We start from the raw sequence: 24,277 nt of genomic DNA on the forward strand, positions 1-24,277 counted from the left end.
CTTTTTACTCTCAGCTTTTACTCTCAGTGTTTTACTTACAGCTAGAGTAAAACACTCATAAAAAACCACACCAGGAAAATGCAGGAAGAGCTGTCCCTTCCTCTCAGTCCCCCCAGCAGGAATCACAGAGCCCTTAATTAAGGTTGGAAAAGCTCTTTAAGTTTGAGTTCAACCATTAACCCAGCACACAACCACCAAACCCTGTCCCTAAGTGCCACATCCACTCTGTTTTTAAACATTTCCAGGGCCGCTGATCCCACCACTTCCCTGGGCCACTCTTTCAATGAAGAAATTTTCCCTAATATCCAATCCAAACCTCACCCTGAGTGCAACTTCAGGCTGTTTCCTCTGTCCCTTGTTCCCTGGGAGAAAAGAGAGGTGCCCACCCTCCTTTCAGAGCAGCTTTTGGATGCACAAACTCCCTCCCTCCAAGCTCAGCTTCCACTTTGCTCTGTTGTACTTGCAATTCCCCCTATCAGCAGTGATTTTGCATTGCCACAATCCCTGTTTTTCCTCTCCAAGGCTGTGGGATATTGTCCCGGGAGTGCTGCTATGGTTTACCACAGCTGCCTGTGGCTGACCTCCCACAATATTTCATGCACAAGGGTTGGGAGGAATAATTGCAGCTCACGTGGGTGTTGTGCTTAAAACCCCAAGAAAAAGCTGGAGAAAAAGCTGGAGAAAATGAGTTTATGAGGGCAGCATTGCCCTGCGGGGCTGGCTGCAGAGGCTATCCCTGGTCAGGATGAGTTATTGACAATTAAATGCCAAGGATGGGTTTCCCACTAGATGTGGAATTCTAGTGGGTTCCCACTGGAGGTTTCCCACTAGATATGGGATTATAATGGATTCCCACTGGAGGTTTCCCACTAGATATGGGATTCTAGTGGATTCCCACTGGAGGTTTCCCACTAGATATGGGATTCTAGTGGATGCCCATTAGAGATTTCCAATAGATATGGGATTCTAGTGGATTCCCACCAGAGGTTTCCCACTAGATATGGGATTCTAGTGGATTCCCATTAGAGATTTTCCTCTAGATATGGAATTCTAATGGATTCCCACCAGAGGTTTCCCACTAGATGTGGGATTCTAATGGATTCCCAGTAGAATTCCACATCTCCCAGTAGGAATTCTACTCATGGAAGCTCTGGGAATTGTGTTGTCCCTCCCACCCAAGGCTTCAGGTGCCCCATTTTTAGTGAAGACAGGCACACACTCACTGAGGGCTGGCACAAACCCTCCCAGGGCTCAGTTACACCATGGATTGTCTCAAACCAACCCCTGAGCTTATTTAATGCACCAAACTGGCAAGGTTGTAGTTTCTGACTCTGAAATTTTTCAACATGACTTTATTAGCCACTAAATTCTGGACTCAAACATGCATTTTTGCATGTAATAACTGAACAACTCCATGAGAAAAGAAAAGCAAACCCAAAGGGAAAGGAATAAAGGCAGTAGGAAGTGGTAAAACAAATAAAGGCTTGAACTGGCTGCCTGATTGTTTTCCATTTTCACTTTTATTCCCCTTGCTGCCATTTCAGATATCTCTGTGGGGTTTGATACAGCACACCTGTGGTGGTTGGGAATGCAGGGAGATGGCAAAGGGCTGCCTGTGGGATGGCCACTGACCATCCCACAGCTTGGTATAGTGGTATTTTTATAAGGGAAGATAAAATGTAAGCTTAGCTCTTCACAAGATAACAATATATAACAATAATATATATAATAATACAAAAAATAACAATATATCCCCTTAGAACTCTCACCTTCAAAAGATCTTAAAAGAATATAAAATAAAGACTTGGGTGAAGCAGGGGTGTGGAACAGGTAAAAAACCCACAAATGTGGATCCAGATGTGCCTCCATGGTGCCTGTTGGACTCTGCAGTTCCAGCCCAGCTGTGCTTCCAGATTTGTGACTTTCCCCTTTCTCCTTCCAAAAGCAAACCCAGCTCCTGCTCTGGACACATTCCCAATTCCAGGGAAATAAAAGAACCACCCTGGGCATCAGCTCTCTGCTCCTCCAGCTGCCCCAGAGCCTGGCAGGTTTGCCCAGCCCCATTTTGGGTGACAGCAGGTGGGCAGAGCACACACAGGTGCCGAGGTCACCTCTGCCCACACCTTTATATCTCCAGCCCCGAATTCCAGTGGGGAATGGATTCCAGGGTGAGCACCCCACGTGTCTCAGTGCTGCCAGGACACACTGGGGGATGTGTGATAAGGTTATCACTTTGGGGCACAAGGGGACAGCCCAGCCCTGCATTAACTCAGCACATTTCCAGCTCTGCAAAATGAGCCTCCCTTCACTAAGGGTGGGTTTGTGGGTTTGTTGCCTGTCCTGGAGGTTTTAGTGGGGCCATTGGGGCCAGGAGGCTCCCCCTGCCCACAGAGCTGCTGGTGCTGGCAGAGGAAAGGGGCAGGATGGGCTCAAACCGAGCAGCAGCCGCTGGAAAAACAGGGGGAAACAGCATCAGCTCCATGGTTTAACTGGGGGGTTTAACACAGGGATTGTCCATGCTGGGAAATATTCAGGATCAGTTTGGGGTGAGCAACCTGATGGATTGAACCTGCCCCTGATGGATTGAACCTGTTCCTGATGGATTGAACCTGCCCCTGATGGACTGAACCTGTTCCTGATGGACTGAACCTGTTCCTGATGGACTGAACCTGCCCCTGATGGACTGAACCTGTCCCTGATGGACTGAACCTGCCCCTGATGGACTGAACCTGTCCCTGATGGACTGAACCTGTTCCTGATGGATTGAACCTGTTCCTGATGGACTGAACCTGTTCCTGATGGACTGAACCTGCCCCTGATGGACTGAACCTGTCCCTGATGGATTGAACCTGTCCCTGATGGATTGAACCTGTTCCTGATGGACTGAACCTGTTCCTGATGGACTGAACCTGCCCCTGATGGACTGAACCTGTCCCTGATGGATTGAACCTGCCCCTGATGGACTGAACCTGTTCCTGATGGACTGAACCTGTTCCTGATGGACTGAACCTGTTCCTGATGGATTGAACCTGTTCCTGATGGACTGAACCTGTTCCTGATGGATTGAACCTGTTCCTGATGGATTGAACCTGCCCCTGATGGACTGAACCTGTTCCTGATGGATTGAACCTGTTCCTGATGGACTGAACCTGCCCCTGATGGACTGAACCTGCCCCTGATGGACTGAACCTGTTCCTGATGGACTGAACCTGTTCCTGATGGACTGAACCTGCCCCTGATGGACTGAACTTGTTCCTGATGGATTGAACCTGTTCCTGATGGATTGAACCTTCCCCTGATGGATTGAACCTGCCCCTGATGGACTGAACCTGTTCCTGATGGATTGAACCTGTTCCTGATGGACTGAACCTGCCCCTGTGTAGCCCCACATTTCTCTTCACAGAGAAAAGCAAGGCACAATTTTTCCCAAGGATATTTCTGGATTTTGCATTCTCCGAACCTCAGCGAAAAGGAAATCTCGGAGTTTCCACCCTGACAGTCAAAATGTGCCTGGAGGGGGAGAATGGCTCTGTGACCTCTCTGTTTGGATTTTGGGGGCAGGAATGGAGATGCTAAGGAATGACTGGCTCTGCCATGGAGTGCCGTGCTGTGGTTGGCATGGCTGGACTTGATGACCCCAAAGGTCCTTTCCAGCCTGGCTGATTTTCCAATTAAACGGGGATCAGCTGGGACAGGGGTGTGAGAGACAACTGCTTACTTTGAAAATTTAAAGAGGTTTATTAAACGTTAATAATACAACAAAGGACTAGATAAGGTAAAAGCTGCAGAACTGGGAACTGCCCCTTGTGGACACCATATCCTCAGTTCATCTTCAGGATGCTCAGTGTTTGATACCTCTGGGGGTTGCATCAGCCTGGCCCTTCCCAAAGTCTGTCAGTCAGCTATTCTGTGCCATTTATCGGTGGAAACTGCTTTCTTTAAAAGGACTGGAGATCAGGTGTTGCCATGCTGCACCCCCTAAGCACCAAGCTGTTCCGTTCCCCACTGCCCCATGCAAGGGACACATGTGCACACCTTGTTTTTACCTGTCCTAGGTAAAACCTGTCCTAGACAGCCCAGGCTGTCTGATGGCAACAATACAGGGGGGGAAAGGGAACCATGGGGAGAACAGAGGACATTTCACTAAAGCTTTTCTCAGTATTCACACAATAGTTATCTTTTAATTGCGAGAGCCAATCATCTCATTAACCATCCATAACAGGGAGAGCTGGGCTGGGCAGCCCCGACAGCGCCCACACCCGAACAGCGGGACATGGGAGCGCTCTGGGCTGTCCCTTCGCTGTTCCATGGACGGGGGTGTTCCCAAATCCCTCCTTTGGGATCGCGGGGAGCGCTCTGGGCTGTCCCCTCGCTGTTCCATGGCCGAGGATCCCGGGGGGTTCCCAAATTCCTCCTTTGGGATCGCGGGGAGCGCTCTGGGCTGTCCCTTCGCTGTTCCATGGCCGGGGATCCCGGGGGGTTCCCAAATTCCTCCTTTGGGATCGCGGGGAGCGCTCTGGGCTGTCCCCTCGCTGTTCCGTGGCCGGGGATCCCGGGGGGTTCCCAAATTCCTCCTTTGGGATCGCGGGGAGCGCTCTGGGCTGTCCCCTCGCTGTTCCGTGGCCGGGGATCCCGGGGGGTTCCCAAATTCCTCCTTTGGGATCGCGGGGAGCGCCCGGCACCGCTCGGCACCGGGGGCGTGGCCAAACACAAGGGGCGTGGCTATAGGGATATGGGCGTGGCCACCTCAGCGGCTGAGTCTATGGGAGGGGCGTGGTCTCGTGCGGAATAGGGCGTGGCTAACGGAAAGGGGGCGGTCCCGTGGCGCCCGGCCCCGCCAGCAGGTGTCGCCCTCCCGGTGGACACACACAAGATGGCGGCGGCAGCGGCGGGCGGCGGCGGTGGGGGGACTCTGTGAAGGCGCCATGTTGGTGAGGGCAATAACGGCGCCCGGGCTGCGCCGGTGGTGCCAGAGCCAGCGGGGCGCGGCCGCCGCCTGTTTCCCGCTGGGCCGGGCGCTGCTGGGCGTCAGGGGCGCCGAGGCCGCCGCCTTCCTGCAGGGGCTGCTCACCAATGACGTCACGCAGCTGGTGGCGGAGGGCGACGCCCCCCCCGCGCTCTATGCGCACGCGCTGAACGTGCAGGGCCGCTGCCTGTATGACGTCATCCTGTACAGGTGAGACCAAGCGGCGCGGCCGGGGGGGGAGGAGGTGGGAGAGACCATTGCAGGGTGGCGGGGGGTGACTCCTGACATTTCCGGCTTAAATGTCAAAAAGTCAAAATTAATGTGTAAAAAAGCGCTTCCTCTGTGGGTGTGTGTCATCACTCAGTGCAGAGTTTGGGGATTACCGCAGCAGAGAAGTGTGATGGGTGCGATATCCGCACGTGTGGATGTTGGCTGTGCTCTGGAGCCAGGCTGTGAGGGCTGGGGGTGTTCACCTGGAGAGGAGAGAGCTCCAGAGAGAGCTCCGAGCCCCTGCCAGGGCCACATATGGGATTTTAGGAAGGAATTCTTCCCTGTGAGGGTGCTGAGGCCCTGGCACAGGTTCTCAGAGCAGCTGAGGCTGCCCCTGGATCCCTGGAAGTGCCCAAGGCCAGGTTGGACAGGGCTTGGAGCAGCCTGGGATGGTGGAAGGTGTTGGGGTTGGAACTGGATGGGCTTCAAGGTCCCTCCCAACCCAAACCATCCTGGGATTGTGTGACAGTGAATGAAGCTTCTCCCCCAGCTGTGTCCAGTTCTGGCCCCTCAGTTTAGGGAGGATGTTGAGATGCTTGAGCACGTCCAGAGGAGGCAACGAGGCTGGAGAGGGGCTGGGAACACAAACCCTGTGAGGAACGTTTTTTGAAGGAACTGGGGTTGTTTAGCCTGGAGAAAAGGAGACTCAGGGGTGACCTTATTGCTCTCTACACCTTCCTGAAGGGAGGATGCAGACAGGTGAGGTTGGGCTCTGACAGAACCAGAGGACACAGTCTCAATATACATCAGGGAAGGTACAGGTCGGATATTAGGAAAAAAAATTGCACCAAAAGAATGACAAAGCACTGGAATGCTCTTCCCAGGGAGGTGGTAGAACCACCATCTCTGGATGTGTTTAACAAAAGACTTGTCATGGCACTTGGTGCTAGAGTCTAGGTGAGGTGTTAGGGCACAGGTTGGACTTGATGATCTTGGAGGTCTCTTCCAACCTCATTATTCTGTGATTCTGTGAATTCCCTTCACTGTAGGTAAGAATAGAGAATTCCATCTGGGCAGACCTGTTTGTGCTCCTGGGAGAAGTGAGGGCAGTGTTTGCAAGGGGAGCTGAAACAGCTCAGGTTTTTCACTGTGGGATGTGGGTGCTGCTCCCTCTGTGCCATCCACACAGAAATTTCTGTGTAAATCCAGAAGTTTCTCTATGGATTTGCACCAGGATCCAAATAAATACCCATCTTTGTCTCCTGCTGCTGTAGGGGTTTATTTCCCTGACCTTGGGGGTGTGATATTTTATTTTAGGCTCCACGGGAGCACAGCAGAGGAGCCTCACATCCTGCTGGAGTGCGACAGCAGCGTCCTGGACTCCATCCAGCAGCACCTGAAGCTCTACAAGATCCGCAGGAAAGTCACCATCAGCCCCTGCCCCGACCTGTCCCTGTGGGCTGTCATCCCTGGGGACACCAGCTCCCTTCCCAAATGTGCAGACCAGGCTCTGCTCCTCACCCCTGACCCCAGGGCAGAAGTCATGGGCTGGAGACTGATTGCAAAGAAAGGAGCAAATCTGGCAGAGATTATCCCTGGCAGCCAGGTTGGAGATGTGCAGGATTACCACAGGCACAGGTATAAACAAGGTAAAGCCAAACCCTGGTTTGCACTATGGGTTTTGGGAGTCCACATGCTGATTTCAGGCAGGAATAAGTTATAAACCCTTCATTCCGATTTTTAATGCATTTAATTTGTTCGTTAATAGATGTATTAATTGCTGCTTTGAGTATTAAAGTGAGCTGAGGTTATAATTCTGTCTAGTGGCAATGTTTGGGTATAATTTCCTCTTACTCAGGTTATGGGGATTGGTCAGGAATGCTAAAAGAAAGCCACGATTATTCATTTTCTTAGAGAGAACCTCTGTGGTTGGAGTAATTTTGATTATTTTGAGATGATGCACAGCCTTGGCACTTTTCTTGTTACTGAGGAAGGAAAAGGAAACACCCAGACTTGGCTTCCTAAAAACTTTGTGGCTGGATTTGCTGAGTTAATTCCAAGGTCAGAGAGACTGGTCAGGGATCTCAGTCCTGGGATTCCCAGTGCCTTTGATTTTAGTGTGTCCATGCTGATAAAGGATGAAATTAATTGGGAAAGAGGGTAAGAGGATGGTCCTGTGCTGAAACTGGGATCCCTTTGGGTTGGAAAATCAAACTGAGAACGAGCCAAACAATTCAGAGCACAAATCTAATGAGGAGCAGCATTTACCTTGATGCCTCAGGTTTTGGCTTTTATATTTTCAAATTCTGTGCTGCTTTAGTGTGTGGGTCTGGGCTTTATATCAGGGCATGGTGAGCTCTGTGCACAGAGCAGGGAGACAAAACAATTCCTGCTCCAGCTGGGCACCAAGGACAAATGATCCAAATCTCAGCCCCAGAGCACAAACCCCGTGGGCTGGAGAGAGAAAAACAAGCAGGGTGGGACTGCCTGGGCTAAAGCTGGAATGGGACAATGAACTGCAAGGTGCAAATGGAGCAGAACTGATCGCAGGGAGAGACCCCGGCAGCGCTCGTGCATTTTGGGGCCATTTTGGTTCATCTTGGGTGCAGCCCTGGCTGGGCTCTGGTGCTGCCCAAGGTGCATCCAGGGAGGCCTTTGAATAAATCCCTGCTTTATTCTTTTTATTCTTTATTATTTCTATTCTGAAATATGGGTCTCCTCAAGCCAGGTCTCATCAGCTCTTGGTGGTCTATTTCACACCCAAGATAGCTCAGCCACCTTAGAAGGCATAAAATCAGCAGGATGGCTTCTGTGGCAGTGTTGGTGACAAAAAGGTTTTAATAAAAGGCAAAAGAACAAACTCTCTACAGAGAAAAACCGAGCAAGGTGCCAGAGGTTCTTGCTTCTAGTAAAACACCTCACAAAAGCCATCAGTTCCTTTGCTCTCTTCTTTTTCTAGTAAGTTGCTCAGGTGGGACTTTTTGGCTTCTGTCCAACCCTTAAGTTTGAGATGAAACCCTAAGCCTATGAGGTGTCTTTTTCCCTAGTTGAGAAGAGAAAATGTCACCCTTAGGTTGAACATGACACACACACGTGATCAGGGTCTAAGAAGAAAAAGGTTTTTTTATTCTGTGTGTTCTCCAGCTTATATACTCTTAACAAAGCATGATCTTAAGTGTGACTGTGTTCACAGGGGTCCCAGGATGAGGGAAGAGATGAGAATCTTGACTCCATGTTTCAGAAGGCTGATTTCTTATTTTATGATAATAAAATAATTGGCCATTAATTAAAATGTGATTGTGATTGGCCATTAATTAAAAACAACCACATGAGACCAATCCCAGATGCACCTGTTGCATTCCACAGCAGCAGATAATCAATGTTTACATTTCATTTCTGAGGTCTCTCAGCTTTTCAGGAGAAAAAATCCTAGCAAAAGGATTTTTCATAAAAAATGTCCATGATCTTAAGTCATTAACCACATCACACTAACTTATTATATTCATTAGTGCAAAGCAATTAACATCAATATAGTTGGCAAAAATTTTACAGAAATTTAATAAAGCATGTTTACACATCTGCTTGTGCACATAGTGTAGCTTACAAAAAATTTAGTGTATTTTTTCTGTTTCCGTGATGACAGCCTTGTCTTCTTCCTTGCTATGGATACACTCAAAAATCATCAATTGTTATTTATTTTATTAACTCAGCTTTGCTTGCAGGCCAGCTGTCAAGCCTCTCTGTGAAAAATACCAATCACTTGTTTTTAAAATTTTAAAAGTTTAATAGTAATAAAATTGTTATAAAAATAGTAACACAATTAGAGTAATAACAATTTGAACAATTTGAATTAAGACAATATGAGACAATAAATACAAAGAGTTATGGATGTCTGGGTACTTTTTTCTGGGCAGCACAAGCCGGAAAAAGGACCCAGGTTAACAAAGGATTAAGAACAATAACCTGTTGTATATTCATACACCTCATACATGATGCATAAATTGCATTCAAACACAGGATTCTGTCTGGTCAGAGTCAGCTTCTTCCTCTGAATCCTGATGGTGTCGTCATGGCTGAGCAAGGCAGGAAGAAGTTCATTTCTTCCGATAAGAAGGCAATAAATTCTCTTTCTCTGAAAGATTCAGGTGTCCTGTGGCTGTTATCTCGCTGCAAATCCTTTCTTTAAAAAAAGTATCCTACATAGCATCGTTTCTATTTTAACAATTTTTATAACCTAAAACTACATTTAACACCCTACTTAAGAAAATTAATACAGCTTTACTTTCTAACACAACACATATAATATTCATTTTAATATTTACAAAAAGCCAATCATAAAATACACATTTTTCACACCCTCCACATTAAACTTCTGGGTTTGTTTCCTTTTTAAGGGCACAAAGGATAATTTTGTCACTCTGTCAGCAGGGGCACATTGGTATACTGTTATAGCTCAGTCTAGCCTCCAGATCATCCTTCTCAAGGCACCAATCTATTGGAAAAAGGCTCCCAATATCACCAGTTAGATTGTGCCTGGGCCAGTCTGACCCTCGCTGCTGGGCCAAAGGCAGCAGCTGTGGTGTGTCACCCCAGAGATACCTTGGTGTGTCACCCCAGAGACTCCTTGGTGTGTCACCCCAGAGATTCCTTGGTGTGTCACCCCAGAGATTCCTTGGTGTGTCACCCCAGAGACTCCTTGGTGTGTCACCCCAGAGACTCCTTGGTGTGTCACCCCAGAGACTCCTTGGTGTGTCACCCCAGAGACTCCTTGGCTTGCTGGTGGTTGCAGCTGGGCACTGAACAAGTCCAGGCTTGTTGGAACCCCGTTTACCTCAGGAGAAAGGCTTCAGGCGATGGTGAAGAGAAAAAGGAGAGGATTCTGCTGGAGGGTTTAATGTCCAGAGGTTTATTCCATGGTTACAGAGGTCTGAACGTGAGCAGCTGCTCCAACAGAATCCCGGCCGCATGCTCTGATGACCTTTTTAAGCTCAGGGACAGGGGAGGGGAGGTCCAGGTGAGCACCAACCAGGTGACAGGGGCAGGGTCTCAGGGGGGATGACACCCAGACAGGCCAATGACCCCCGGGCCTGAGGGGCATCCTTTGAACTTGACCAACCACACGATGCCTTGCTGGAATGATAAACCTGATTGACAGGACTCACTCAGCATGGGGGCAAGGGGGAAGGGAGAGAGGTACAGGCACACCTGGGGGGATGACCTGGAAGGCCAAAATGGGACATTACAGCACACCACAACACCAATGTCCACCTTTGTTCTCCCCTAGGAATCCCTGAGGGGGTGAAGGATCTCCCCCCTGGCGTCGCCCTGCCCCTGGAATCCAACCTGGCCTTCATGAACGGCATCAGCTTCACCAAGGGCTGCTACATCGGCCAGGAGCTGACGGCCCGGACCCACCACATGGGGGTGATCCGCAAGCGCCTGCTGCCCGTCACCTTCCCGGGGCCGCTTCCCCCTGCTGGCGTCCCCGAGGGGGCCGACATCCTCACCCAGGCCGGGAAACGCGCTGGAAAGTTCCGTGCCGGAGGGGGACAGCTGGGCATCGCCCTGCTGAGGCTGGCTCACCTCCACGAGCCGCTCTGCATCCCCCTGGACGGGGACAGCGTGGAGCTCAGGGCCGCCACGCCCGAGTGGTGGCCAAAAGGGGCTGCTAAGTAGGTGAGGGAGCGGCTTTGGGAGAGGTTTGGGGTGGGGAATTTGGGAACGCTGCTGTTCTGTGGGGAGGGTCTTGCAGGATTCCTCACAGCGAGAGCCCAAAGCTGTGGCAGATCGCTGTGGGTTGGATCTGCCGTGGAAAGACAAATCCAGGGAATTGCAGCTTTTCCTGAGGGTAATCCCCACTTTTTTAGGGTGCCATGACTTGTTGGGACCCTGTATTTAGGGGGTGCCCTGTGTTGTTGGGTTGGACTCTGGATGGATCTCCAGGCTGACACTCACTCCCTCAGACTCTGCTCTCCCAAACAACGGGATCAGGACTTTCCCTGTTCCATGCACTGATTTCTCAGTTCAGAATAACCATTCTGAGATATTACAATTTTATTGGTTCACAATAACCATTCTGAGATATTACAATTTTATTGGTTCACAAAAACCATTCTGAGATATTACAATTTTATTGGTTCCCAAAACCATTCTGAGATATTACAATTTTATTGGTTCCCAAAACCATTCTGAGGTATTACAATTTTATTGGTTCACAATAATCATTCTGAGATATTATAATTTTATTGGTTCACAATAACCATTCTGAGGTATTAAATCTTATTGGTTCACAAAACCATTCTGAGGGATTATTAATTCTGTTGTCTTTTTTGTGAGTGGAGATCATGCTGCTCTTATTAAGATGTATTCTCAGGCTGAAGTTTTTTGCTGCAAATTGTTCCTTGCATCGAGCTTCTTCAACTTGCTGATGGGGCTGGTGTTTCTTCCCACCACTGGAACTGGGTTCAGGAAGAGGAACATCTTGTGCTTCACATGTCAGACCTTGATTTTAACTCATCCCTGGGGAAAAAAGGTCTCAAATCTCCTGTCCTGTCTCCTGCTTTGGTGCCAGTGGAGGGAGCAGAGCCAGTTCCTGACTCCCTTCTCTCAAACCATTTTTTGGGAGAGGAAAGGGATATTTTCAATGCCACAGGTGCTGGCTTGGCCTGGCCTTGCTGAGGGTGGATTTTCACCATGTTCTGGCTCTTTCTGTGCCCCTCACCCTGTCCCTGCTGCCTCCTGCTGCTGGGGTTTTCTCCATCCACCACCCCCAGGGTTTTCAGAGCAGCCCAATGCTTTGCTTTAATTTTTCTGCCTGCCAACACTCCTCTGCTTCTCCAATTTTTCTTCTCGCTGCAACATATTTCTCTTATTATAATATTCCTCTCTTATTCCAAAGCAAACCAGCTCTGTGCCTCCTGACCCTGTAAACCTGCAGTGATTTATAGGAACCCTTTTTATTTTTGTATTGTAATCAATCCATTACACAATGAGAGAGCTGCCCAGGTGAGATCCCATTTTCTCCAAAACAAAACCAAAAAAGCCTTTGCATGAATATTTGTAACAAAACCCGTCCCAAATCACATTCTGCCTTTGTTTCAGTGTTACTGTGAATGGAATTTGTCTGTAAAGAAAATGCTTATATTGATTAAAATTCTATGGTTGTTGTAAAATGATTCTGTGGAATATCTCATTAATTATTGCCTCTGATTTAAATGGGACTCATCTGAAAGAGAAGATGCCTTTTGTTTGCTTGGTGTGAAGACATGCAACAGAATAAATGCATTTTCAGGTTGCTTGCAGACAAGAACCATGCCTGAGCCTGTTGGTCAGGTGTGGGATTGGTATCAGAGCCTTTCTGCTGGGAAAATAAATAAAATTGGACCCTTCAGAGGCCACAAAGCTGAAGCAGCTTTTCCTCTCTGCCACCCGTTGTGCAAAGGCTGCTCAGAATGGTTTTATTGTCCTGGGGTGAGCAGAGCCTGAACCAACACTGAATCAACTCCTCTGTTTGGGGAAGCCCTGCATCTTCTCTGCCTTGGTCACACATTTCTTTTGTTCTTCACAGTGTTTAAATGGCTTTTGTTGCTGCCAGCAGCTGCAGGTGACACAAGGTTAGACACAAGAAGGTGGTGCTGGGGTGAAGAGGTGTTGGATTCTGGAAAACAAAAAAAAAAAATGAGGTAGAAATTGAAAGGATGGATGGAGGATAACCCAATCCCTGTTATCCTTAATTTTTTTTATTCTCCCTCACAGCCTTCTCTACCTTTAGTGATTGGAGCCAGGTGAATTTGGGGCTGGAGGGTGCAAGAGTTGATTTTGCCTTCCTGAGAGCCATGCAATTATTAAGGCTGGAAAAGACCTCTTGGATCATCAACTCCAACCATTAACAGCACTTCCAAATCCACCACTAATCCGCATCCCCAAGTGCCACATCCACCCAGTTTTTGGCCACTTCCAGGGATGGTGACTCCACCACTTCCCTTGGCAGCCTGTTCAGGGTTTGACCTTTCCAGTGAGGAAATTGGAAAGGAGAAGGGCTCTGCAGGGAGACCTGGAATGGTTGTATGGATGAGCAGAGTCCAGTAAGATGAAGTTTGATAAATCCAAGTATCCAGTTCTGCATTTTGGCCATGGTAACCCCTGCAGTGCTCTAGGCTGGAGATGGTGTGGTTGGACATTGCCCAGGCACAAAGGGACCCTGAAGAATATCACAGAATCCCAGAACAGGTTTGGTTGGAAGAGACCTTAAAGACCATCTCATTCCAACCCTGCCATGGACAGGGGCACTTCCTCCAGACCAGTGTGCTCCAAGCCCCATCCAGCCTGGCCTTGGACACTTCCAGAGGAGTGGAATGATGGGGATGGGATTTCTCAAGCTCAGAATATCAGCTGCTATAGAAAATGTCCTTCGGTTGTGCCATTTTTGGACTTCAAGATAGACTAAAATCCACAAAAGTGTGCAACAGATTATAGAGAGCAGTGTAGGTGTGTCACTTGGTGAGAAATTGAGGTTTTGGGGTTTTTAGTGTGTTGTGGATGGCAGCAAGATGGAGGGCTCAGGGTGTCATCCTGGGTTTCTTCTTCATGCTGCTTCTTCCTCCTTCTCCATGGGTTTGGGTGGCATTTTGTAATTGGGCAGAAAAGTCCCCATTGCAGCTCTGTGGGATCAGTTATTGGGTTAAAAGGGAAAATACTCCAGGTGTCAGTTCTGAATTGGATAGTTTAGTCTGAAAAGCCCTTGGAACAAGAGATTGTTGGCCATTTTGTGCCTTCTAATGAAAAGCTGCTGAACTCCCAGCAGTGAGACTGTTTTACTGATAAGAAACAATAAACACCTGAGTGTGAACATGAACTGCTGTCTCTGGTGCCTTCAATGCAGACCCAGAGAAACCCACACCTGGAACCACCACAAGCTGGATATCAGGAAAAATTTTTCATTAAAAGAATGATAAAGTTCTGGCTGCCCGGGGAGGTGGTGCAGTCCCCATCCCTGGGGGTGTTTAACACAGCCTGGATGTGGCACTGGGTGCCAGGGCTTGGTTGAGCTGTTGGGGCTGGGTTGATTTTGAAGGTCTCTTCCAACCTGACCATTCTGGGAATTCTGTGAAATTTCTCCTGAGCACCAACACGGTGCCCAGGGTGGGCTCTCAGGTGACCTGCTCAGATTCCAGCCCCAACCCAAACAGATGGAAAATGTGGGGCCCTTCCTGATCCCTTTTTAATGTGGGTCCCCCCTTGCTGCCTCAGTTTCCCCTTCCTCTGCCTCAGTGATGCTTTGTGAGGGAAAAGAGTGGAGTAAACACTTGGAATAACCTGAAAGCTCTGTGGGATAAGGCAAGAGTCACTGGCAGAGATTCCAGAGGGGAATACATGAAATGGTTGCTTTCGGGAAAAATTTTCCTTTTTTTCTGCCTTTAATTTGATTTTGTTAAAAATTTATAGGAGCAGTGCTTGTCTTCATTGTTACATATTTTTACTTTCTCTGTCATAGTAAAATGCAAAAAACCCATTGTCTTGGTGTGGTGAAGAGTCCAGAAAAATGACTGCTTATACTTCAGTCTACTTTAGTAAATATAAATATAAATAGATATATATTACAACATATTTATTTGTTAATTTATTTATGTATTCTAGTATATATTCTATATATATTCTATGTATTCTATAGATATATATATTCTATATATATTCTACTATGTATTCTATAGATAGATATATATTCAATATATAATTCTATATATGTTATCTACATATTCTTTATATTCTATATTATATATATACATAGATATATATATTTTCTATTTATATATCTATAAATATATATAATATAACATATATAGATAGATATTCTACTATATATTATATATTCTATGTATTATATAGATATATCTATATTCTATATATATTCTATATATAGATTGATATATATATAATTCTATATATATTCTCTATTTGATATATTCTGTATGATATATGTACATAGAGATATATCTTTTCTATTTATAAATACAGAAATTTATAACATATATATTCTCTCTCTATATATATTCTACTATATATATTCTCTATTTGATATATTCTATATATATTCTCTATATATTCTGTATATATATTCTCTATATATATTCTCTATATATTTTATGTATTCTACATTTTCTATATTATATAGATAGATAGATAGATAGATATTCTACTATATTTTATATATATAGTCTATATATTATATACATATAGACTATATATGTATATACATAAAAACATAAATAAATATATATATTCTACTACAGGTTGTTAAAACCACTGCTATGCCCTATTAAAAACATAATTACTCACAGAGATCCACACTGCTGTGCCCAGGTTTTGGGTCAGCATCTTCACTCTGGATGACTTTAAGAATCCCTCACCAATATTGTTACTTAAATCAATATTTTGATTGTTTTTTCCTGCTGCTGAGCCCTTTCAGCCCTTCAGGGAGTGTCCAAAAACTGCCCAGACAAAGCCCCAAATTGGATTTATTCCTCACAGGCTGCCTTGGGGCTGCTTTTCCAGGAGATTCAATTGCCCCAGGGTTTTCAGGGCTGGAAAATTTGGCAGTTTTCATCCCCTTTTCCCCACAATTCCTGCTGAAACCACTCTCTGCGTGGCCATTGTGGCAGTTTTAATGTTATTTTGAGAGGAGGGTGTAGCTCCTGCTACTTCTAATTATTTAATATTTTGGGAACACAGTTTCTGCTGGAGAGAAACAAAGACAAATGCTACATTTTGGTTTTAAATCCTTTTCCCCAACTCTTTCCCTGGGTGGTATTTTGCTTTTTTAGACTGTGAATCCTTCATGGAAAAGTTTGGGGTTTTTTGTTTTTTGGTGTAACCCTCTTCTTGAGCCATTTCTACCTAAACTGTTTTTGTGAATTTGAGTCTGGATTTCCTCTTTTTCCCTCTGTCCATCCAGGCCAAAGGAGTGTGGAATTTTGCTAAAATCACTAAAGTCAGTTTGTGCTTCTGCCAAACTGCCACAGCTCTGGAAATCTTTGGGTTTTCTCTCTTTTTCTTCATCCCTGCCTGAGATTTTTGATTTTTCAGGGTTTTGAGGAAAAAAAAAATTGGATATGAATAGAAATCTTCTTGTTTCAGTTTTTAGATATTATTTTATTCTCCAGTTTTGCTGGCTTGGCAGCTGGAGGGTGTCTGGGAATCTCATTGGAAGTTTTGGGACAAACCAGAGGGGGAACAGTAATTCAGCAAATCAAAGTTGGGTTTGTAGAGCTGATCTCATTTCCTACTTATTGCTGTGTCAGAAAAGCTGCAGGGAATAAATTTAATATTTGGGGAAGGTTGTGTGCTGTATGTGCCACTCACATTCTGTTTTATGAGAGCAGTTTAATTCAAATTTTGGAGTTTAACTTCAATAAATGCATGTCAAAGGTAGCTTTTATAATTTTTTTTTTTCTTGTGGTTTTTCTTTTTAAATTTCATGGGAATTCAGCACTTTCTCTTTTTTCCAGTCTCAAGAATAATAATTCCTGACTGATGATGGACTCCACTTCCCAGCAACCCAACTAAATCGCATTTTAACTGGGTTTTGTGTCATTTTCTTCAAAAAGATTAAGATTGATCTGTTTGCAATTCCCATTCCCATTGTCTCTGGATACATTTATTTGATGAAATTACATTTGATTTTTTTTTTTTTGGTAGTAAAAATAGAGTGATGTGGGGGAATGGTCAGGATTTGTAATCTCAGGCAAAGAACTGTGGGAAAACCATGAATTTATTAAGCAAAAATAATGTTTAATAGGTGATAAATGCAACTGTCACTGAGAAATTTGATAAAGGAGAAAATGCAAATCAGCTTAGCATGGAAGGAAGTCTTGACTTAAAATAAATTTAAATTTTAATTCTTTTTAGTGCTACTTTCAGTGGGAACACAGGAACAGAAGTGCCACCACCACCAAAACCACCTGAATTCCAGTGAATTATTTGAGATACCAAACCCCCAGAGATACAAGAGGTGTAAAGTCCTTTTTCTGTGAAATACGATGCAATTGTAATGTCTATGTCTAATACAGAAACTAAATGTATAGAAACGTTTAGTTTCTATATTAGAAATACAGAAATTATGTCTAATAAAGAAACTAAAATTTCCCCACTGGCTTGTGCTTCCTGATTACAGCTTAAATGGGTTTGAAATATTAAAATGTATAGTTTATTACTCTATAAGTATAGTACATTTAGTATATATACACTAAGTATATATGTATAAGTATATATCTATAAGTACACTGCATATACATGCTTTTATTAGATGTATACATATTTGTTTATTTAATATATATATAAATACAGCATGTATACATGAATATATACTAATATAAATAGTAATACATATATACTTATATTTGAAAATATAGAAATATAGTATATATATGAATATATCCACTTATATATGTTCTTTATATATTTTATAGATATACACCTTTATACTCATATTCTTTTTTATATATACACACTTTCACACATATTGTTTAAATATATATGCTTGTATATACACAAATACTTATAGTTTTATAGTTATATAATTTTATATATATGTACTTTTACACATATATATAGTTTAAATATACACAAATATATATATATGTTTATACTTCCATGCTTTTATAGATGTACTTTCACACACACATAAATATATACGTATATGTTTTTATATATACTTTTTAATATATATACATATATTTTTTAACTATATATATATAGACACGTACTTTAAGAATATACTTTTATAATTATATAATTTTACATATATGTACTTTTACACATATATATCCTTTAAATATACATAAATCTATATACATATAATTTTATATATATTTGTACTTATACACTTTTATATGTGTACTTTCACACACACCTATAAATATATATATGTATACATTTATGTATAAACTTGTAAATATACATACATATATAGTTTAACTATTTATACATATACACACACATACTTTTAAAGATATATTTACATAATTTTATATATGTGCTTCCACACACACATACAAATATATATATACATTTAGAGATATACTTTTTAATAGCTATATACTTATATAGTTGAAAAATATGTACATATATACACACATGCTTTGATATATACTTATATACTTTTACAGATACACTTTTATAGATATGCTTTCACACACATGTACATGTACATATATATTTCTCTCTATATATTTATACTTATATACTTTTCTATATATACAAATAGATATTTTTACTTATTTTTATACGTTATTCTTATATACTTTAATATACTTATACATAGATATACTTTTACATATATATACACATATATGTGTATAATAATAAATATTCTATATTTATACGTAACTACAGAATAATGATCACCTGAGCACAATTAGGCGCTAATTGGGGAGGAGAAGCCGCATTTCCCAAACCTGCGGGCGCTGCTTTCCCACCTGGGCAGCGTTTCCTCATTAACCGGCTCAGCTCATTATAAACCCCGCGGGCAAGGGGATCCTGACCTGGGATAACGGGAACGTTCCGCAATTCCCGATCCCAAAGCTCAGGATAACGGGAACGGACCGCAATTCCCGATCCCGCCCTCGGGAACACCGGGCACGGACCGCAGTTCCCAATCCCGGGCACACCAGGTACAGACCGCAATTCCCAATCCTCAGGATACCGAGAACGGACCGAAATTCCCAATCTCGGGATACCGGGCACAGACTTCAATTCCCATTTCCCAATCTCGGGCACACCGGGCACGGACCGCAATTCCCAATCCTCGGGCACACCAGGTACCGACCGCAATTCCCAATCCTCGGAATACCGGGAACGGACCGAAATTCCCAATCCCAATTCTCGGGCACACCGGGCACGGACTGCAATTCCTAATTCTCGGGATACCGGGAACGGACCGAAATTCCCAATCCCAATTCTCGGGCACACCGGGCACGGACTGCAATTCCCAGTCCTCGGGAACACCGGGCACGGTCCGTAATTCCCAGTCCTGGGGCACGGACCGCAATTCCCAGTCCTCGGGAACGGACCGCAATTCCCAGTCCTGGGGCACGGACTGCAATTCCCAGTCCTCGGGAACACCGGGCACGGTCCGCAATTCCCGGTCCTGGGGCACGGTCCGCAATTCCCGGTCCTGGGGCACGGTCCGCAATTCCCGGTCCTGGGGCACGGTCCGCAATTCCCAGTCCTGGGGCACGGACTGCAATTCCCAGTCCTAGGGCACGGTCCGTAATTCCCAGTCCTCGGGCACACCGGGCACGGACCGCAATTCCCAGTCCTCGAGCACGGACTGCAATTCCCGGTCCTAGGGCACGGTCCGTAATTCCCAGTCCTGGGGCACGGACTGCAATTCCCAGCGTCCCCGCGCCGCCCGGCCCTGCGGTGACATCAGCGCTCCCGGGCCGGGACTGGCTGGGCAGCGGCGGCGGCCGAATGTGAGCTCCGCTTTCCCCCCTCTCCTCCGGGGCCTCCCCGCGCCCGGCCCCGCCGCCCGGGAGCCTCCGTGGCCCAGCCAGCCCGAGGTGACACCGGCGGGGCCGCTCCCCGGGGCTGTCCCGAGGCTTTCCCGCGCTGTCCCGCGGCTCCGGGAGGGCGGAGGAGACGCTTTGCTGTCATAGCCTGGCAACGGAGCGCGTGTGGTAACCGCGGCTGAGCGGGGATCCGCTGCTGCCGGGGACGGGATCGGGCATCGGCTCCTCCGGCCGCCCCTGCCCCGCTGGGCTGTGCCGGGGGCAGGGAGAGCAGCCGGGGAACGGCAGGTGGGACCCGGCGGCTGCGCGGGTTGGTCTCGGTGCAAGTTGGCTCTGGATGCGGGATGAGGTTTCTGCGTGTCCGGAGGGGATAACAAACTCGGGGTGTCCGGAGGGGATCACTCGCTTGGGTTGCCCGGATAATAACAAGCTCGGGGTGTCCGGAGGGATAACTTGGGGTGCCTGGATGGGTGCTCGGGGTGTGCCAGGATGATAATTAACTCGGGGTGTCTGAAGGGATAACTTGGAGTGCCTGGGAGGGATGCTCAGGGTGTCCAGAGGGATGCTCGGGGTGCCCGGAGGGGTGCTTGGGCTTCCCGGGGAATAACAAACTCGGGGTGTCTGGAGGGATAACTTGGAGTGCCTGGATGGATGCTCGGGGTGTCCAGAGAAATAATTTGGGGTGCCCGGAGGGAAGTTCAGGCTGCCCGAAGGATAATTCGGGATGTCTGGAGGGGATAACAAACTCGGGGTGTATAGAGGGATAATTCAGGGTGCCTGGAGGGATGCTCTGGCTGCCCAAAGAATAATTTGGGGTGTCTGGGGGACGCTTGGGCTGCTCAAAGAATAATTCAGGGTGTCTGGAGGGGATAACTAACTCGGGGTGTCCAGAGGGATGCTCAGGCTGCCCAAAGAATAATTCGGGGTGTCCGGAGGGGTGATTGGGCTGCCCAGAGGATAATTTGGGGTGTCTGGTGGGGATAACTAATTCTGGGTGTGCGGAGGGATAACTTGGGATGCCTGGAGAGATGCTCGGGCTTCCCGAAGGATAATTCGGGGGTGCCTGGAGGGATGATTGGGCTGTCTGAAGGAGAATTGGGGTGTCCATGGGATGCTTGGGCTGCCCAGAGGATAACTTGTGGTGTCTGGAGGGGATAACTAATTTGGGGTGTCCAGACGGCTGCTTGAGCTGCCCAGAGGATAATTCAGGGTGTCCAGAGAGATGCTGGTGGTTTGAACATCTGGAAGACCACCCAGGATACTGATTTCTGCTGATATTGGTGATACTGATGTTGATTTCATGATCAGATCACCGATGTTACAGTGATTTCTGCACAGTAACGTTGGCTGAGATTGCTGTAGTTTAAAAAAAAGTGTGGTGAGTTACTTTCCTAGTAGTGTTCAGTGTTCAGATTTCTCAGAGCTTTCAGGTGGTTATTTGATACCAGTGCTGATAAAACTCAGATTTCTCCAGTTATCTCGTGGTGCTGAGCTCCAGAGCCTCCTAGCAGGAGGCTATAAAAGTTTTTCTCAAAGTGAATAGGAAATTTGAGAATCTTGCTGTCATCTTGAGATGTGTAGTAACTTCCCAACCAGGTAATGAAAACATTAAAAACTTGTCTGTTCCTCTTTAGAAACAGTTTAGGTGTTTGAAGGGATGTTGTCACAGTGCTTTGTTCCAATCTGAAGCCCTGAGGACACTTAATTAGGACTTTATTTTCACAAAGGGAGGAGGAAATCAAATGGGAAAAGTGACTTTATATCTAATTTGAATAGTCTAATGAAATTAAGACACAAACTTTATATAATATTTAGTGTGTCCTGATCTCTGTTCGGCTGATTTACAAGTTCTGTTTATTTGTCCACATGTTACAGCAGTTGTAACTTCAGTAAGTGTGGGTTTTCCCCATTCAGCAATGCATAATTTCAGCATTTTTGTGCACTTTAGGATATATTTGGAAAGAGTTTGATTTAGTAGAATTTTAACTGTACTGGATAGGTCAGAATGAACTGGGAGAAATATTTTGTAACTCCAGCTGGGATTTTATATTCCTGAACAAAAAGGTTTATTTTAGTACCAATAATCCTATTTTACAGCACAGGACATTATCTACAAATCAGGCACTTATGGTGCCTTTGGATTATTTGTCATTAAAGTGAGTGGAAGTCCAGTAAAATCTCATTACCTGTTTGTTTAATATTCCCTTGTGTATCCTGGGACTACTAGGAGATAATGGAGTGTGAAATGTGACAGGAATTGTAAGTGAAGGTGAATTCCATTCCCTTTTATTTTCATGTAGCCTGCATTTAAAAAAGGTGAAACTTCAGAGTAAAACACTTAGAAATAGTGGGAGATAAGTGTTCAGAGTATTTGTGGCTTTGGGCAACAATCAGGAGTGTAGAGGTGTAAGATCTATCATTAAAAACAATATTGGTAATTTTTTGAAATGGTTTAAGAGCATGTCTGAGCAGGGCTTTGTTTCTAAACTATCTGCTGGCAAATTATTAATTTTTTTTTTAACTAAAGCAAGAATTTCAGTCAGTGGAGAGGTTATGAATTAGAGGCTTTAATAGAAATGTTGCAGAAATGATTTGTGTTTGGGTGGGGGTTTTTGGCTCAGAAAGAGGCACCTGTCAAAGGTATCACTGCCTTCTTTCAGGGATGGAATTGAGGAGCTGGTTGGAACCTCTTATCCCCAAAACCTTTCTGCCATGTAGCTTTGTAAAGCAGGCCTAAATATAAAATAAGGAGAAAAAAAAAAAAAAGTGTTAGAGGGAAATGTGGGTCTTCAAACCTGGCACCTGATTCTGGAGCTTGTAATGTGGTTGGAAGTTCTCAGGCCTTCCCCATTTCCTTCTGAAATCCCCTTTTTATTTCCCACTAGTGCAAGAAGCATCTCTTTGTGGCAGCCACAGATGGAAAATATATTTATCTCTAGGAGGCTGGAGCACAAGGGTGGCACCCAAAGCTGGTTTTGAGCACCTGTGTGAATTTTAAGCTTCACTTGGACTCTTGTGTGGGCTGTGAATTCCAAACGCAGCACCTGCAACAGTTTGGGAGTTTCCCATGATTTCAGGGAATTCCTGTTTTAGAGGGATCAATGGATTGTTGTTTGGGCTTCAGGATATTCCTGAGTGCTTTTGAAATCTACTTCTGAAGTTGCAAATAAGGGTTGTGGCACAGAGGTAATGATTAACCAGATCAATAATGTGTATGGTGAGGGGTGCCTCGACAGAAAAACAGCTGATAAAAGGTTGGTGTGGTGAGATCCCATTTCTGGGAGCAAAATCCAGGTTGGACATCAGATCAGCCAAATCCTTGGTGATTTGGTGCTGCAGGATGGGGGGAATCAGCCACAGTGGGATATGGAGTTGCTGCTTTTTTTTTTTGCCAGGGTCAGGATTAAATGTGTGAGATGGAATTTCTTGTTGGGACTCAGATGTTTATCAGTTCTTATCTCTGTCACAGTCTCACAAACCCTGAGTTCTGCAGCACTTCACTCTCACAAACTAAAAATGGAGCCCCATCTCTCTCTCTGCAAGGCCTTTGAAGGATCAACTGTCCAATTCAGAAATGACACCTCAATTATTTTTACTTTTAATCCAATAACCAACCACCCATGGCTGCAATGGGGACTTTTTATCCAATTACACAAAACCACCCAAACCCATGGGAGAGGGGGAGAAGAAGGACCAACCTCCACCCCAAAACCTCCACCTTGCTTTATATCTATCACTATATTCTAAACCCTTAAACTCTGAGTTTCCCACCCTGTGATATCACACACTTCTATCCAAACTCCACACCCACAATCCCAGTTCTGTCATTCCATTCTGGAAGCTTCTCCACGGCCTCAGGTCAGTGCAGTGTTCTCTTGGGGGTCAGTGCCTGCCAGCACAGAAATCTGAAATTCTCAGCACCCAGGGCTCCAACAGTCTGACATCATCTCCTTCCTTTAGGACAGGAGCAGCTGCTTTGTCAGGTTTGGAGAATTTATCATAACGTGACTGCTGCGAAATTTAAATTCTAATTTATATTAATCATAAAAGCTGCGCTGCCTCAAAGCTCTGAGTGAAGTTCAGTGAAGATGAAGCCTTAGGTTTGTGCAGGGTGTTGATTCTGTCACCTGGGACATTGCTGTGTCCTGACAAGTGTCACACGTGTGGCAGGGGACAGCCACAGCTGGACAGTCCCTTGTGGCAGGGAGGTTGTGCTGTGATGGGTCAAAGTGGAAGGATTTTGGGATCAGAACATTCCGCCTGGAATGCTCTTGGGAACAGGGAGTTGGTCAGGTTGGAAAAAACCTCTGAGGTCATCAAGTCCAGCCCTGTCCCCACGTGTCACATTCAGATCCCTTTTGAGCACTGCTGGTGGTTCCACCAGTGATGATGGTGATGGATTCCAGCACTCCCCTGCCATCCTGCTCCAATGCCTGACTCTGATAATTCACTTGTGGGGAATAATGGAAGGAATTTGAGCTGGGACCTCTGAATTGTTTTTGATGGTGCAGTTTATTTTCTTATCTTCCCCTTTTTTCTATTTTTTCTAATTCCTTTTTTCTATTGCCTATGTTAATTCTTTGCAATGCATTAA

At 45.5% G+C, this 24,277-nt stretch overlaps 1 protein-coding gene across 2 annotated transcripts; it reads left to right on the forward strand.

The window, feature by feature from the left end:
* The first annotated feature begins 4,873 nt into the window (after positions 1 to 4,873).
* On the forward strand, positions 4,874 to 17,321 carry IBA57 (iron-sulfur cluster assembly factor IBA57). 2 transcript variants are annotated; one of them, XM_059483489.1, is made up of 4 exons: positions 4,874 to 5,176; positions 6,494 to 6,825; positions 10,461 to 10,852; positions 17,081 to 17,321. In XM_059483489.1, the coding sequence occupies exons 1-3, from the start codon at positions 4,926 to 4,928 to the stop codon at positions 10,850 to 10,852; spliced, it is 975 nt and encodes a 324-aa protein (XP_059339472.1). In that variant the 5' UTR covers positions 4,874 to 4,925; the 3' UTR covers positions 17,081 to 17,321. The 2 variants fall into 2 exon arrangements, with proteins under 2 accessions (XP_059339472.1, XP_059339465.1); XM_059483482.1 differs by having other exon boundaries at positions 10,461 to 10,848.
* The last annotated feature ends 6,956 nt before the right edge of the window (positions 17,322 to 24,277 follow it).

This window comes from Ammospiza nelsoni, chromosome 1 (genome assembly GCF_027579445.1).
Source record: "Ammospiza nelsoni isolate bAmmNel1 chromosome 1, bAmmNel1.pri, whole genome shotgun sequence".
NCBI lineage: Eukaryota > Metazoa > Chordata > Aves > Passeriformes > Passerellidae > Ammospiza > Ammospiza nelsoni.